Source organism: Camelus dromedarius, chromosome 15 (genome assembly GCF_036321535.1).
Source record: "Camelus dromedarius isolate mCamDro1 chromosome 15, mCamDro1.pat, whole genome shotgun sequence".
Taxonomy (NCBI): domain Eukaryota; kingdom Metazoa; phylum Chordata; class Mammalia; order Artiodactyla; family Camelidae; genus Camelus; species Camelus dromedarius.
In genome coordinates, this window is record NC_087450.1 from 47,827,167 (window position 1) to 47,845,239 (window position 18,073).

Consider the following 18,073-nt stretch of genomic DNA (forward strand, 5'->3'; position numbering starts at 1 on the left):
GAAAGAATTACATTAGTTCCATTTATAAATTATTCAAAATACTGTAATTTGTCAGTTTGCCTGGTCAATCTGTATTATTTTTTAGATAACTTGGTTATTGTCACTTGGTTTTTAAACCAATTTTCCTTAGCTTTGGTAGGGCACTAATATTAAGTGACTTCTTAAGCCTCGTAATCTTTATGATTTTTTTTTTTGAACAGATATAGAAACTCTAATTTTAGATGATAGTGAAGATGAGAATGCTTTATCAATTTTTGAGACAAGTTGTCACTCAGGATCACCAAAGAAACAGTCATCAGCTGCTGCTGTACATAAACCTTATCTTCATTTTACAATGTAAGCAATTTATATCAAATTTCTTTTAATTTAGAGTGGTTTTTTACTACTTTATGGTTAGAATTATAGTATATTTTAAATTATGATTTTAACCTTGAGGGCTTTGTTTTTCTGTTCACTGGACAATTCTGGAAAGCTTTTACTTTGTATATGTTTTTGTGTGGTAATAAATGGAGTTATTTGTCAACTAAAGATATTTTTTCCCAAAACTGATTGTGGAATTTTTTTTTTTAAATCAGGATAGAAGGAAAGAGTACCTTTTAGAAAGTCAACCCATGTCCCCAATTTTATTGCTTTTTCTTTGAACTAAAATGTACAGAAATTAAATGTTTATCATGATCTAGAGTATTTTAATTTTTAATAAGTTTCACATGATAATTTAGGGACTCTAAGGGTACAAAGATATTTTGAATTAAAAATTGCTCAGTAATTAAACAAATAACTTTATGATTCTCCAAAGCCTCCTTAGTTTACACTTTCCTAATTTAGATTTTATGGTTCTTTCTATTTACACTTACCTTTATGTTAAAACATCTTTTGCTGTGCACTTAAGTGGGTAAACAATTTTAGTGCTAATGTAATTTTAAATTAAGAAACCAAATAGTTTTCAAATACTATCAGCATCATCACTTGCATTTACATAATTAGCATGATAGTTAAAGAACCATAAAGCTCCAGTCAGGTAGGTCTAATAGCACTTTTTTTTAGAAGATACTGGATTGCGTGTACTTTTAAGTAATTTTTCTTTTGACATATTTTGAACAAATTTAAGTTCTCAACTTTAATTGAAGTTTCCCCCATGTAGATTTTGGTGAAATGTTAATTTAGTTATTTGCGTTGATAACCCTTTCTTGTTTTTCAGTTTTTCAAATGAGACTAAATTACTTTACTCTTTTTTCCTTGGTTTGTTCTGTTGTGGGCTCTTCTGTTAGAAACTTTTTCTTCTATTCCAGATCCTTTCTTTTATTCCCTCCAGGAAGTTTTCTTAGAATATTTCAGGAATTTCACAGATCTGTTTTGTTGATGGCTAAGGGAGAACCAATCATTTTTTTCCTGACTCTCACCTGGCTCGCCTGTGTGCTGTGTATGTTACTTGTTTTGACAATTTTAGTTATTTGAATTTGAAATATATATAGCAGGAGCTAAGAAACTATCAAAAGACAGATTTTTTTCAATTTTATGTTAACATTCTGTCACTGATTTAATGTATGTCAGTACTATGGCTCACTTTTTGGTTTAGCCTTTCTGAAGGAATTGGTTTAATTTTAACTTCTTTTTCATAAGCTTTTCTGGTTCGTTGATTTGACTTTAATAGTGAGAGAGCTATATCCTAGAATGAACTTTTTTTGTTATAGATGTTTTGATAAATTCCATGACTGTATTTCTTTGTTTATCCATCCATTCTGCTAATTTTTATGTGTTTACCCTATGCTAGGCACTGTGTTAGGTGCTGAAAGCATGAATAAGATATAACATAGTTCTTACTCTGGAGAAGTTCTTGTTATTGAGGGCTGACAAACATTAAGTTGTAGCTGGAGTGTTATGAAAGCAGAACTCAGAAGCTTTCATAGGGAAGCCCAGGAATGCTTCACAAAAGAAATGGTGACATGTGTTGTCATTTTGAGTATAAAGGTATAGGAGTTAGCATTTGTTTCTCATTACAAACTAGGCATGTGGTAGGTATATAAAGCTGCGACTTTATACATAGTAATACAGTTAGGCCTCTCAACAATCATTCGTAGTATCATCATTTTATAGATGAGGAAACCGAAGTACAAAGAAGTTAAGTAAATGGACCATGATTGTGCTCCTGGCAGGGCGAAGAGCCAGGTTTGGTACTCTTTGTTTCCTGGGATCGTATTCTTTCTATTGTACTGTATGGTTTCCAGATTGATTTCTGAGCTTAATAGGTAGATAGGAAATTATATTGTTTTTTAAAATAGGTTGGGCAATATGATTTTTCATACTTTCCAAGAAGCATTTACTTTAGAATGTAAACATTTTTTAAACTTTCTTTATTGAGTTATAGTCATTTTACAATGTTGTGCCAATTTCCAGTGTACAGCACAGTCTTTCAGTTATTAGAATGTAGACGTTTAATAAGGGCTACACGTGTTTTTTGTTGTACATTTGGTTTGGTTTGGCTGGGTTTTTTGTTTTTGTTTCTGTTTTTTAACAACGTGTGCTTTTTCACATACTCGACAAGTAGAAGCATGACTTTATTGCTGGTGTCAGTAACACTAGCTTGTGCATTGATGGTGGGCTTCTGTTTTGGGGAATAGTTTCCTAAAACAATGTTGAAACCTTTTCTTTAGATTTAAGATGAAGTGGAAGTCTATATATTTAAGGTCTATCAGTCTGATAGAGAATCCTTATGATGGAAAATAAGTTTTCTTTCTTACTGTGTATTACCATAAGGGGACTAGCAACAGAGCTTTCTGAGGTTTTCCAAATGAAAATCGCTTTGTTTTTTCTGATTAGAAAGATGATATACTCTGTAGAAAATTCAAGTAATAAAGAAGAGCATAAAAAAGAAAGTAAATATTAAAGCCCAAGCACCTGAAGGCAATATTTGTTAGTATTTTGGGGACCACACGTCCGTATTCTCTATTGATATAGACAGACCCACGTATTATTTTATATAAAACTTTCCTTCTATAAGGTGGTTGTTGTAACTTGCTTCCCATCCCATGTTGGGAATATTATTTCATGTTAGTATATGTTTAATGTCATTCTTTTAAAATAGTATTTTTTTGGATGTTTCATAATTTATATAACCATATTGATAAAAATTGAAGCTTCCAATTTTCCTCTTTTATAAACAGTGCTGTGACAGACATCTTTCTAAGTACATATCTTTACACCTTTTTCTGATTGAGAGCTTAGGTAACATTTTAAAAACTGCTGTGTCAAAGCACATACACATTTAAAAACCTGATAGAGGTGGTTAAATTGCCTTCCAGAAAGATTGTACCAGTTACATTGCATCACTAATAAATGAGAGGGTTATTTTTTCTATACTCTTGTCAATTCTGAGCACTGTTTGTCTTTTTAAATCTTTACCAACTAGATAGATGAAAATAATATCTTCTTATTTGTTTGAATCATTTGTTCTTTCATATATTCATTCATTCATACAGACATATTGTCAGAGTGCCCATCATGTGCCAGATGTTGTCCTAGGTACTAGGAATATGTTAGTGACCAAAATGGACTAAAATCCCTTCTTTTACTCAGCTTACATTTTAGATGAAGACAGAGAATAAAACAATCAGCATGCTAGATGAAATGTTAGAAGATAAGTACTATAGAAAAAAATGTAGAGAATGCTAAGAAGTAAGGAAGTCTCTGGGAATGGGATGAATTGCAGGATGTCCTTGGATATACATTTTCATATATATTTGGCATATTTGCCAATTTTATTTCAGAAATTGTACTTTTTCCCATTCCCACTAATCATTAGAATACCAGTTTTCCCATCTACTCACTAATAATGACATAATTTTTAGTTTATCAATTTAACAGATATAAGATGTTTCTCAATATTCTCATTATTTTTTCATCTTTATAAATAACTACCGAGTCTTTCTCAAGCCTAGCTCACTCTTGAGCTTTAAACTCTATCTAGGTGCCTATCTCCCTTTGCTGTATCGCAGATCTTTCAATATATGCTGGCTTGTGTCTCTCCTTCTCTTCCCGTGAGTCCTGTGAGCTCCCATCCATTCAATTGTCCCAACTAGAAATGGACATCATTCTCAACTCCTTCCTCTTTCTTCTTCTGTTTCTAGTCATTGACCAAGTCCTATTGATTTTCCTTACTAAATAAGTATAATCTAAAGCTATCCCTTCTCACCTCCTCTGACATTGTTCTTGTGTACCCTATCATTAACATCTCATACCTGATTATTATAACAAACCCCTAAACTGGTCATCTTTCCTACTGTTTTGTCCTCTTTCAAAACCCTTTCCTATACTGACATGTGGAGCTAGAGTTACCCTCCGAAAACATGTATATGCTTATGTCACTTCCCTTACATAAGCATCTTAGAGCTTCCTTATTGTCTCCAGTGTACATTCCAGTGTTTAACATGGCTCACAATACCCTTTATAGCCCTACACAATCTGATTCTCCTTCCCTCTTCCCCTCCCCTACCCCATCATCTTTACCCCTCATTGCTCTAAAACCATAGAAGAAGCTGGCTGTAATGAACTACATCCACTACCCAAAAGGGACAAGGGCTTTTTTTTAGCCTCTGGTCCTTTGCATGTGCTGTTTTTATTTCTTGGAATTCATCTTTTCTGCCTCCAGTCTGTTGGGTTTGTCCTTTCACATCACTTTTCCAGGAAAGCCATCTATGAGTCTCTTAATAGCACCTTGTAGTTAAAGAGTGATACTTATTAATCATACTGAATTATAGTAATTTGTGTATTTCTCTTTTTCCAATAAATGCATTGGGTTGTGTGCTCTATAATAACAGTGGTATTGTTGGATATCCTGGACTATTTAGCATAAGAAGCATCATTCTACAATTGTGATATAAATGAACATATTTTACAAAATGTTGCCTATTTCTGTTTTCTTTTTTAATTGTCTGTGTCCTTTGCACAGGAAGGTATTTTTTTGTTAAAACATTGTGAACACAAGCTCCTTAAGCATTAAAAACCAATCCTGTTAATGGCAGATTCTTTGTCTCATTTGGGTGTTTGCCAGTTGGCTCAGATTGTAATTTTTGAGTAACAAAAAGTTTTTAGATTTTTATGAATTAAAAATACATTAACCTTTGTTTTTCTGAAGTTATTTGTGTTGGAATTCATTTTGTTCTGTGAAATGGGCTTTGCACTTATATGACACCCAGTTGTGCAGTCTTATACCTAACCTCTATAGGACTTGGTTTCTTTATTTAGCAAGAGGAAACCTATGTATTTCATATGATTGTTAAGAAAATTAATCAAGGAATCCATATGAAGTGCTTAGTTACTACGATAGGTTTAAATGTTCTAAAATTGGAGCTAGCACACTTTTCCAAAATGTTTTTGATTTTTTTTTTTAGATAATGTTGCAAATAAGTTTTAACCTCCTCCCCCAAAAGTTTTTGGGATTTTGATTATTAAATGTATAAGATAAAGGTCTACAAATATATAGTTAATTATAGCTAACTATAAATGCCTTGGAAGAATTGACATCTGTGTGTATATATATATATATATATTTTTTTTTTTTTCCTGGGGAGGGGAGGTAATTAGGTTTACTTATTTATTTTTAGAGGAGGCACTGTCATGTATTCTGTATAGTTTCACATTTTTTTTTTGCTAAGATTATTTAATATTGTTTATCATTTGTATTTTTGCAGTTGTGAATAGGATCTCCTTTCTTTTATATTGTTATTGGTGGTGTTTAGGAAAGTCTCTTGGTTTTTCTTTTTCCATCTTCAGTCTTGTTACTTTGCTTGTAGACTATGACAGTTATTAGTTAATTCTCTTGGATTTTCTAGTGCATAATTGTATTCTTTACAAGTAACAAGTTTACCCTATTTCTTTTCATTAATTCCACTTTTAAAATTTGCTTTATTCTTATTGCATTGCTTAGAATTTCCTGTATTACCTGTAGTGGCATTAGATAAATTTTTTTATTTCTCACTTTAATGTTGCTGTACAATCTTAAGAATATAAGTTGAATTTGGCTCAGTGTATTTCCCTAAATTTGCTTTCTCTGGTGCAGGGCTTTTGATGTCATATATTATGGTAAGAATTGTTAGTTTTTATTAGCACAGAAACAAAATTGCTGCCACTGAAAAAGCCCTACTTTTTTTTTTTTCTAATTGTGGTAAAATACACATAAAATGTACCATCTTAGCCATGTGTTACAAAAAAATTCTATATTTACAGTAAGTTTTAGATGTTACCTCTTTTTTGGAGAAGTGGGATTCTTAACATTCGTCCTTGGATAATTAATAACTAAATTACACTTAATGTCCGAAGCATTTTCCAAGTTAATATTTGTGGTGTTATAGGATGAATACCTAGGTATTTTTATCTTCTTTTAGAATGGATTTTTATACTTTTATATCTTGGTTATTAATATTGTCAGAGAGATCAATATTTTAAAACCATAATTAATGAAAAAATGATTCACTGTACTTAAAAAAATAAGGTAAGAAAGTTCTATTAATTTGGAGTTACATTCTTTTAATGTAAATATTTTGATCTTCAGAGTGTATGGTTTTTATGAGACTAACGTGCTGCCTGCTGATCAGAGTGTATGGTTTTTAAATAATTATTATGTTTTATGTGTATTATAGGTCACCATATCATCAGCCAACCTCTTACAGGCCAAGATTATTGCTGTCTGGAGAACGAGGCTCAGGTCAAACTTCTCACCTTGCTCCAGCACTTTTGCACACTCTAGAAAAATTCTCTGTGCACAGACTAGATCTCCCAGCACTTTATTCAGTTAGTGCCAAAACACCTGAAGAATCATGTGCACAGGTAGGTTTGTAGTGTATCAGAGTACTTCCAACTTTCTTATTGTTTATATGTCTGTAATGTTTATAGATACAAGTTTTTCAAAGAACAGTAATATGAATAATAACTTTTTTGTTATTTATTAACATTCTAATAAAGGCAGGGGATCCTTTTGATTTTTTTTTTAATGTAAGCTCATTATTTTTCCCATGATACTTCATTCTTCTCTGAAATTTTAATAATCCTATTTCTTGTATTAAAGTTTCATTAAACAGTATAGAAAGGGAGTTCCTTTTTGTCTTTTTCTAACTCTTTTTTCAAAGTTGTGGTTTCAAAGCCTCTCTAGACTTCTGTCTATACTTACAGCCTTATCATAGAAAGGGAAATGATACTCAGTTTGAGAATGCCGGGGTTTAAAATTAATATAGAAAAGTGATAGCAATTTTAAAATTATATATGTTTGTGTCAGTAATCAAGTGTTTTTGATATTTTATTTTCAACTACTTTATATTTGCTAGCTTGTGAAGCAAAGTTCTCATGAGGCTATTTATATTTCTTAAGGTTTTAATATGTAACTGTGAATTTATTGAGTGTGTCATGTTGGAACTAGGGACTAGGGGAGTAAGTTTTTTGAACCAAGGGACCATGTCTTCACCATTTCTGTGTCCCTGACACAGTGCTCAGCTCATACATAGTACATGGTCATTAAATGTAGAAATTAGATGACTGAAGTAGTAACACTTAAGAGCATTGTACACAATTTTCTTTTTGTTTTTCAGTTATAGTTCATAAATATTTTAATACATAAACTAATTGAAAACCATTCTGTATCTTGTAGTAAACAGATTTTTAAAAACAGTTCGTAGTATCAATTTTAGTTCTCTTTTACTTATAGTTCTCTGGATATGAACATCCTAGAGCACTTTACTACTTACAAAGTCCTATTTAAAGTTTTTTTTTTTTACAAAACCCACAGCCTGACTGAAAAGCTATATACCAGTAATTTGCTTCAAGTTTTATATATTTAATTCATCCTGGCTGTGAGTGTTTTACAATAATATTGATTTATATTTTGCTCATATTTTTCCTTTATAGTGAGACAAAATTATTGCAGTTTTTATGCAAGTAGGAGAATTACTTAGTAACATTTAAAATAAATCCAAGTGATTTACAGGGAAAATATAAATTAACAAAGTTGACTTCAGAAGAGAGAGAATCTAAATAGATACTAGCTTTGGAGGAAGAAATTGAGTATCAGAAAGCACTAAATCCAAATAGTTCCAGCAGGTGAATTCTTCTAATCTTAAAGGATAAAGTCATTTTGATGCTCGTTAAACTGTTCCAAAGCATAGAAAAAGAAAGATGTGAAATCAACAGAAAGAGTGATGATAAACCCCTGAACAGAATACAAAGAAAACTGTAGACTAATCTCACTTAAACAGATGGAATGTAGTAGCACATCAAAAGAATAATATACCATTGTGAAGTCATGCAAAACTGATTCCGTTAGATGTGGAGAGATAAATATTGGAATGAACACGTGGAAGTTATAAATATTTACCTGTAATATGATTGTATATTTAGAAAACTTAAAGTATCAACTGAAAGACTATTAGGGCCAATAAGAGCATTCTGTTAAGTGGACACTTTAATGTTTTAAAATCAATTGTTTTCTTTTGTATAAACAATAACAAGTAAGAAATACAGCTGACCCTTGAGCAGTGAGAGTTTGAACTGCACTGCTTCACCTGTACATGGATATTCTTCAACAGGAAATGCTACAGGGTCCGTTGTTGGTTGAATCTGTGGATGCTGAGAAACTACAAATCCAGAGGGCCTGGCTAGAAAGTGTACACAGATTAACCCTTGCCTTGTTCAAGGGTGAACTATATAATGGAAGAAGAGGTCCCATTTAAAACAGCAACTAAGTTTACCTAGGAATTAACTTAAACAATTTGCAGGGCCTAAAAGAAGAACACTAAAAGTCACCTGAGGAGGACAGTTGAATAAATGAAAGGCACACCTTGTTTTTAATTACTATACTATAATTCAAAGTGTGGACTGAAGTCAAATTGTAAGATTAAAAATCTCAGCTACTTTCTTATTGGTTGTGGCCTTGGACAAATTGTTTAACGTCTTTGAGCTTAAATTTTCTCATTTATGAAATGAAGATAATGATACTGCATAAGGTTGTTGTGATTATTAAAATAAGCTCATCAGTAATCTTGGCCTGTAAGTACTCAACAGGTGACAGCTATCATCATGTCTATCACTGTTGCTCCAGCTCCTTTCACAACTAACGGCTGGTAAGACTCAACATTGAAAAGCTGTGAGTTCTTTTCTAAGTTAATGTATCAATTAAGTGCAATCAATTATAGTGTCCCCAAAATTTAAGAGGAGGCAGTTTTAAAAAGCCTCTGTGTTTCCTCTAGAACATAAATAAGAGCATAGCAAAAAGCCTCTGTGTTTCCTCTAGAACATAAATAAGAGCATAGCAAGGAGAATTCTAGAGGAAAAAGTGTAAAGAAGAAGCCCTCCCAGATTTTTACACAGGTAATAAAACTATGGTAATAAAGTATTTGTACCTGTGCAAGGATAGACAGACAAAGTAACAAAAGAGAATTCATGCTTAGGCCTGGGTGGAAACAGAATTTAGTATTTGATGATATGATGTTGAATATATGATGATGATATTTGATATCGTAGAATAGGTGGATTATTTAACAAATGGTCTTAGAAAACTGGCTGGCACTATGAGGGGAAGAAGGAAAAACAGAACTGGATTTTCTACCCCTTTCTGTAGCCCCCAAATAAATTCTAACTTGTTAGTGGAACTATAAAAGTGTTAGAATAATTCACAATGTCAGTGTATTATCTTGGAATGATAAAGTGATTTCAAAGCAGTGAACAAACGCTAGAAAGTATAAAGGTAAGAACAAATTCGACTTTGTAAAATTTTAAATTACACCCGGCAAAAAAACTTTCTTTGAATAAAATTAATCAACATAACCTGGTAAAAATTTGTATTTGCAACACATGTCAAGGACAAGTTTCCTAAATATACAAAGATACATTAAAATGAGTAAGAAGAAGGAAAAACAAACTAATATAAGAACTGGCAAAACAGAAGCATACCATTTATAGAAAAGGAAAAAGTAACCAATAAAAATTGAAAAGATTCTTTGTTTCATTTACTCATAAGTGAAAAAAGTGCAGATTAAAGTAACAAGATGCTATTTTAAAACAGCTATCAGCTTTGTGAAAGTAAAAAGCTTGAGAAACCTAGTGGAGATGCGGGCACTTATATTCAGTTAGTGGAAATGTAAATTTGTTTAATGATTTTGGAGTGTAGTTTGGAACTATCTTTAAAAATTTCAGTTACATTTTGACCCAGGGATTTTACATTAAGAAAAATTTCCTAGAGATACGTTAGCTTTAAGTATTCACTGCTGAATATGCAAGGATATTTATCACAGCATTGTGTAGAATTGCCAAACAAAATAAGACAAAAAGAAACAAACTAAATGTCCTTTTATGGTGGACTGGTTAAAATAGAGTATATCCTTACATACAAAGGAAAACTATGGAGTCATTAACAAGAATGAAGTAGATTTTCATAATTTGATACAGAAAGATGAAGGAGATGTTAGTGAAAAAGAAGTTGTGAATCAATCAAGTATGATCTTTGTATAAAAGAAAAAAAGCTTTAAAATTTGCTCATGCTTATATGAAAGTAGAAATTTTATCCAAGAATACCCTCCCCCCCCCCAAAAAAAACTGTTAATAATCGTTGCTTTGGCTTGAGGGAAGGAATTTGGAGGACTGGGGAATGGATAAACTTTGTCATTTTAGTTTACACTCTGCTATACAATTTGGAATTTTTTTTCCCTTTTACATGTATATTTGACAGTATCAAGCAAACTGAAAGATAAAATCACTTTGAAAGAGGAACATTTTCAAAGTGAAGAGGGTATTCAGTCTATAGTTATCCTTTATGCCTAATATGTATATATATTCATAAAGACAATACTGGCTTAATGTTAGGTAAGGAAATACTTAAGAAGCATTGTCGTAAATTATATGTTGATGTTACTGGGATCTTGGGATTTTTTTTCCTGAATCCTACTTGACATCATTGGCTAAATGTGAATTCTCACTGCGTATTCTTTGGTCTCTTCCACATTTCTTGATTTTACTACTTTTTTTGTTGTGTTGTTGGGGAGGGTGAGAGCAGTGTCACTTGGCAGTGGAAAATAACAAAAACCCACCATTTATTGTCTTCATTTGTACTACATTGCATCTAGTATGTCAAGACATCTCGTCTTCTCTGATTTCACATCTGAGCTTCTGAGTTAGAAGAAGGGCTTATTCTTGAGTGACCACCATGTGGATGTCCATTCTATGCAGGCACAGAGTCAGAATTTTGTAGTTCTGGTAGCTGAAGCTCTAACTTCCTCTGAATACTGACCAGAGATCAGATAAACTGTCCAGGTTAATCCCTGAGTGTTTGTATTTTAAGTGTGTATTTACAATTATTTTATGTTCAAAAACATAATACTGTCTCTCTTAAAAAATTCTTTAAAAAGAGGCTATTATATAATAAAACTTAAGACTTTTTTTCTTTACTTGTAGCCATTGGCAGGCTTGGTGTAAGTAGGTATAAAAGTCCTAGGGAAGAGAGTGCACAATTCAGGTGCTGAGATGCTGAAAAGATAAAAAACCCCTTCTCTCTATTCTTCTGTTCTAGATTTCCTTTCTTTTCTTCCCTTTTGTTTTACTTCTCTTGGTAGCTAGCCTTTCCAGGATTATCTCTAAATAGATGTGGAATCTAAAGGTTTGGTCTGTGGCAAGTTTTTCTTCTGTGATTGTCTCTTTTCCTCTGCCTCTAAGATAATACAAATTAAATTGGGTTTATTTAATAGTGTAACAGAAACACAAAGGGTAGCTTTAAAGTAAAGAAGTCTTAAATCACCTTTAAAGACCTGTGTTTATATATGTGATAAGATGGAAAGAGGGGAAGAGCCTTACTTGATATTTGTTTATACCCTGGGAACCATGTTTAATTCTGTATCTGTTGTTTAAAACATCCACACACAAACAAATATATAACAAAACTTCCTTTTCTTCTTCTGACTGCCTCAGCTATTGATTAATGTCATTTGGATGAAAAATGGTAGAGGAGTTAGTGTCTGCTGCAGGGTTTTATCATTGTTTCTTAAGATTTAATGAGCATAAGAATCTCCTGGGGGTGCTTATTACAATTTCTGATTCTCTGGCTTCACACCCAGAGATTCTGATTCATTAAATTTAGGATGAGCACAGGAGTCTGCACTTTAAGCATGCAACCTGGTTAGTACTGTTCTTGGTCTTCAGTAGATCACACTTTGAGATACAGTATTTTACCTGATCACAGGACTCTAGTTCGACATACATAACTGAAACAGTTGGCCAGAGTTCATAAAGTAACTGTGTGTGTATGTGTGTGTGCATGTAAGTCTGTATGTTAGTGGGTATTTCATAGTCTCCCAAAGGCTCTGGAAGGAGAATGGAAAACCCTGGTATAGTCTGAAAGATTTATGGTTGTCCCACTACCTTCACAAGTAATTATGGAGCCTTACAAGACTAGAAACATTAGTATCTATATATAGTAGAAGATTTACTGTATTAACATACTTAAAAAAAAAAGCAGCAACATCTTTGATTCCCCTTTCTGACATTTTCACCTGTTTTTTGTCTCACATTATTTCTACTAATTTGGGAAAAAAGGGATTGATGACTTTATTATATATCTTCTTCATTAGTACAAAAATATGGTTGAATTGATAAATTTATATATGGTCTGTCAGAAGCTTGGAGTTTGGGTACTGTATAGTATTATGGGTAATTTTGAATGGTCAATAAGGTCTTGGGGTGAAAATTTTAGTATTTTTCTTTCCCTGGAAAGAAATTATATCTGGAAATTCTCAGGGGAAATCTGTATTAGTTAAGTAGCATTAAAGAATTAATATACTTACCTATGTGTATACTTTGGATGCTCTTGTATTTGTGTATAAGGATTTCTGGATATTTCCATAGCAGTTTATGTATACTTTGGACACTCTTGTGTTTGTGCACATGGGTACACATCTGTGTTTTACCATACCTACTTTTTTTTTTTTTTTTTTGATTTGTAAACAAGTTAAATTGTCCTGGTCCAAAGTGTATCACATTTACTGAAATTATTGAAGTTTTTAGCAATGAAAATATCAGAAAAGGAATTGGGTGATTTAATTTTCAATAAGTGTTGATTTATGTGCATCCTTTGTTCAGAAACTCTAGTATAGCTGTGTTTTGTAGCATACTGATTTTATTTGCTTGTAAAGAAATTGGGCATTTTATTTCTTGAATCCTTATCTTCAGATCCCAAACAGTGCCTTCTTTCACAGAGATGCTCAGTAAATCTTAGATAAATGGAACATAAATGGAGTAAGTGATATTATGGAATAAAGTTATCAGTAATGCAGATATAGTATTTATTTTAATATTTTGATAGCATGATTTAAAAGTTTATTAAAATAAACTTATTTAAATAGTGCTTTTTAATTTTTATAAAATTTGAGAATATTTTAGCTCCCAAGATATTTATTTTATCTATATTTTATATAATTTTAGCACATTCATAATACTGTAACATGATCAAGACAAATTCTTGAAGTTTACTGATGACAAAATGTTGTTTTTCTCTTTTTTATATAGCTCCTTTTAGGAGGGTGAAAGCTGTACTGGCTTGGAGCTTTTTACTTCATTCACATTTGTATTTAAGTTGATTCTATTTTTCAGTTTCTAACGAAAATGGCTTGTTATGGGCTATATATTCTTAACAAAAATACAGTAAATTTTCACACACTGAACATTTTAATTTGGCGTCTAAAATATTGATTTGAAATTTAGCTTTTGAGATAAGAACTTTTATAAATACAGCTGCAATTTATATTATCAGTACTTCCTTGCATGGATACTTCTAATTTCAATGGCCTGATTTTTGCCTTTCATGTCTTTAATATTCAGAGAAAATAGTTTTTGATTTTTTTAATCAAGAAACTTTAAAAAAAGTTATATAAAGGGACTATGATGTCTGGGGCAAGAAGAGGCCAGAAGTATATTGTTTAAAGAATTAAAATGAACAGTTCACATACACTGGTGTTTGTTCATTTTACTTGTGCAAGAGTGCTGGTCATGTCAGAGGTATTTTGAAACGGTTGGTTCAGTAATTTGGCCTACTGTCTTTTTTTCTCTATAACAGTTTTTCTGTTTTCTACTACACCTTGCACATCCACCAATCCAAGACACCCTGTAGGTGAGTATTTTTCTAGTTATCAAATGGCATCACTTGTTCCCAAGACAGTTGCCGCTTCACTAAAACTAGGCTTTATTTTTCTTCTATGAAATATCTGGTTAATTGATTTCACAGAGTGTTATTCCACAACTTCAAAAGTTACCAGCAAACTGCTAAAGATCTGGTTTTACTTTATAGAAAAATCACAATAGGATTAAATCTTTTTCTGAATTTTTAAATACTATTCTCAGACTCTATTCTTTTTGAAATTTCATTACAAAAACAATTATTTTTAAAGAAAATATTAAAGTTTATTTTAGTATTTGGAGGTACCATGGAGTAAGGAATTAAAAAGGAAACTTGTTTTAGTAGTGCTTTTAAATTTTTCTAGAAATAAAGGATGTTTTTCCTTTAAAGGCTTAGGAGAGAAATTTTGGAAATATTTGGAGGATATTGGTATTGCGTATAGTTACATTAATTTTCAATCTATGTAATTATATATTCATGGGCCAGAAAGCCTGAGCCTTTTAATTTTTCTGTATTTGTCTTAGACTTTTTTCCTGTTTTTATCCCTTCTAAGTTTTTCAATATAATTTCAAAAATTCTGTTAATCCAAATATTTTCCTAAAGTCTTTGGAAATAAAACGGTCAGTAGTGTGATGTTCAATTTGCTGATTTTGAGAAGATTGAATGAAGAGAGTGAAAAAATAGAAAAAAAGCCTCAACTCTTTTAGAGTCGGTGATGCTTGTACATCTAGGGCAGCCTTGCAGATAAGTTTAAAACACCTACAGTAATGCATTATTTACCTTCTGGCACTGTAAAGTTTTTTATTATCACTTAACCATCTGTTGCTTTGCCCATATTCTTTGATACTTGTTAGCAGCTAGATGTTCTCAACACGTACTCCTAGAAAACCTAACCTACAAATAGTAGAATGCAAGGCAAAATTTAATTTTTTCAAAAAGGCATGTTTCTCATCTCTCCCTGGGCATGTGGTAACTTGCATGGCTGAATTAGTTAGGTAGTTTTGCGGTGTTTCCCAGTAAGCTATGTAGCTTATTAGTCTTTTTCATATAATTACCTTGCTCTCCCTTCTGACTTCCCCTATTTTTACCAGTACAGAATGGAGCTGGAAAGCAACAGTAGGCATTGGTCACTGTCTTCCACATACCAAATGCCTGATTTGGGTGGCTTGTGATTTTTTTATTTTTGAAATCAAATGCCTCTCTTGCCTTTGTGCTCCTGTGTGGTTCCTTCCTTTGCCAATATTTATGCTTGTTTTTCTCTTATGAGTATTCTACAAAATATTCTACAAGAACTTTGGAAAACAGTAATTCTTGAATTTTCAGGATCCTGGATAAGAGAGTTCATGTTTGCAGAAAAGGTTAAAATTTGAGAGTCCTGAAGGAGTTGTATTGTACAACTGTTCTGGATTGGTGGATATGCAAATATTAAAGGAAGGGAAGGAGCAAATATTTTGATGTGAATGATCATAATGTCTACATTTCCAATTTGGGGGGAAATTTTATTTGAGCATCTTTCATTTGACTTACTATTAAATTGGCCATACATTTTATTTTACACAGGAGATTTAAAGCTGTAGAAAGTATAGTATTTTAAAAATTCATGGAAGTGGTAGACTTACTTATTAAAGAAAACAATCCTTTTGAATCTTAGGAGGAATGTTTCTAATAATCCTAATCATTTAAAAGATTAATTCTTTTTTCTGTATTTTGCATATTACATAGGTTAATTGAATATGTTTAAAATAGTAGACAATTTTAGGAGTAGAATTCTCAAATTACATTGAAGAAAGATTTTTACACTTATTCTTACACTTGTTAAAAGTACTGCAGAGATGTCATATTAACCTGTGAGAATTTGTTGATGGGTTATTGAGCAGTTGTTGGCTTTTATGTAAAGGGCAGCAGTTCTGTTTGGCAGCTTAATAGCCAACCTGGTCTTCATTGGCATGTGTTGGCAGACTGTGACTGAAGCTATAGTTACAATTCTTTTGAACACCTGAGGAAACTTTAAATTTTGTATTTTCTGAAGTGAGAGTGTCTCATAGCTTTTTGCTAATTCATTTTTTGCTCTTTAAAGATTAAGGGTATTTTGTGACTGTTTTATAGAAGATTGAATTAAGGTAATAGGAGCTAAACAAGTGGTCAGCAGGTAGTTCATTAATTTTAAGCCCTAGGGTGGTACATCTTGATTAAAATACTTCATTCGTATGTTGAGTGATTTTAGGCATTGTGCAGGAACATGTAAACTATGTCTTCCTTTTCTTCTTTGTGCTTACTGATAGTCACTCTGACGTGGGTGACATACAGGTGCATGCTTATCTCTTTATTTGCAGCATATTTTGTAGTGGTGTTTTGCTTTATTTACATGATATATAAGTGGAGCAATTTGATGCCTTTATACTATTAATATATACTGAATAGAAATAATAAAATAACAAAACATATTCCTTTTTTTAGGTGGGATAAGGATAGATAGAAGCTGTATGTAAGTCTTGTGTGTAAAATCTTGAACAACTTAAATATCAGAGCTGAAAATAATTACAGTAACAGGCCTGACACATTTTATGTATTTGGGAGTTACTGTGTAGACTTTAGAATAATATCTATTTAAATTTTTAATGCTAGTTCTTTCCTTAATTAGATTTTTCGTGAAGCTCGAAGAACAGTACCTAGTATTGTTTATATGCCTCACATTGGTGATTGGTGGGAAGCTGTCAGTGAAACTGTGAGAGCAACTTTTCTGACTTTGCTGCAAGATATACCATCATTTTCACCCATATTTTTATTGTCTACCTCTGAAACTATGTACAGTGAACTGCCTGAAGAGGTAAGAACTGATGAAATATTTATCTTTTTTTATTATATTGTTTTAAAATAGCTGACCTTATAAATTTGACACATTTTAGTTATTATAAAATCAATACTGTCAAGGTTCATGCCTTGGTTGTACCACTTATTAGCTATGTGACTTTAGTTAATGTTTTAAATTTCAGTTTCTTTTTTGATATATATTTTGATGTATTCCTCATGTTGTGAGTACTGAGAGAATTCTTGCTTTGACTGGACCCCAACGTATGTACAGTACCTACTAATATGATCTTAGCCGTATTATCGTCAGTTCTAACTATCCTCATTCTTACCATTTGTTAGATTATTTGGTGGGATTTGACCTTTCAGCTCTTTCATTGGTAACATCATGTTAAGTTGAATATTATTATGACTGTGCATATTTTTCAAATCTATTATTTAGCTTTTGAATTCAAATCTAACTCATTTAATTAGTAGAATCTGAGGTAAAAATCGCAGTTGTTTCCGAAAAAATTAGTAGATCAGCTCATATGAATGAAATTGGTTTTTTAAAAATTATTTTAACATTCTGTGCTTACTAGGTTTTGAAATAATCTCCTTTAGAAATGCTTACAAGTAATTTGCCCAGGCAACACAGTTCTTATAAAAAGATTTACATATTTCAGATGCTATAATATAAATCTTGATTATGTAGAATGTTATAATTCAGATGTTTGTTTACCAGGCTTTTTCATTCTGTTTCAGTGTTTGTTATCTGTCTTGCTAAAGATCTGTACAACTTACTACTCTTGTAAGAAAAGTATATTAAATGTAGAATAGTTCTTTTCTGTTATTCAGAGTCTGGTATTATTTGGAGACCATTAATCAGAAATTTTTTTTTAATCACAGGGGCAGTAAAGTTTAGTGGAAAGACATATGTAGTAAGAGTCAGGAAAACCATGGTACTGACTTATATGTCTTTTGATCTTGGGTAAATGTTTGAACCTAGAATAGCCTCAGTTTCTTCATCTACAAAATGTGGATAATAACAGACTGGCTTGTTGGTGCAAGGCAATATATGTGAATTTATTTTGGAAATCACAGAGCTATAAAATGTTTGGTATTATATTAGTATTATAAAGTACG

The 18,073-nt window shown here is 31.9% G+C and overlaps 1 protein-coding gene across 3 annotated transcripts in view; it reads left to right on the forward strand.

The window, feature by feature from the left end:
• The window catches only part of ATAD2B (ATPase family AAA domain containing 2B), a 141,499-nt gene that overhangs the window by 79,785 nt on the left and 43,641 nt on the right, over positions 1-18,073 (forward strand). For all 3 annotated transcript variants that reach the window (XM_031466652.2, XM_010992935.3, XM_031466651.2), the window contains 3 exons: positions 201-336; positions 6,636-6,822; positions 16,782-16,967. In XM_031466652.2, coding sequence (XP_031322512.1) covers positions 201-336; positions 6,636-6,822; positions 16,782-16,967 — 509 coding nt within the window. The remainder of the gene's footprint in view (positions 1-200; positions 337-6,635; positions 6,823-16,781; positions 16,968-18,073) is intronic.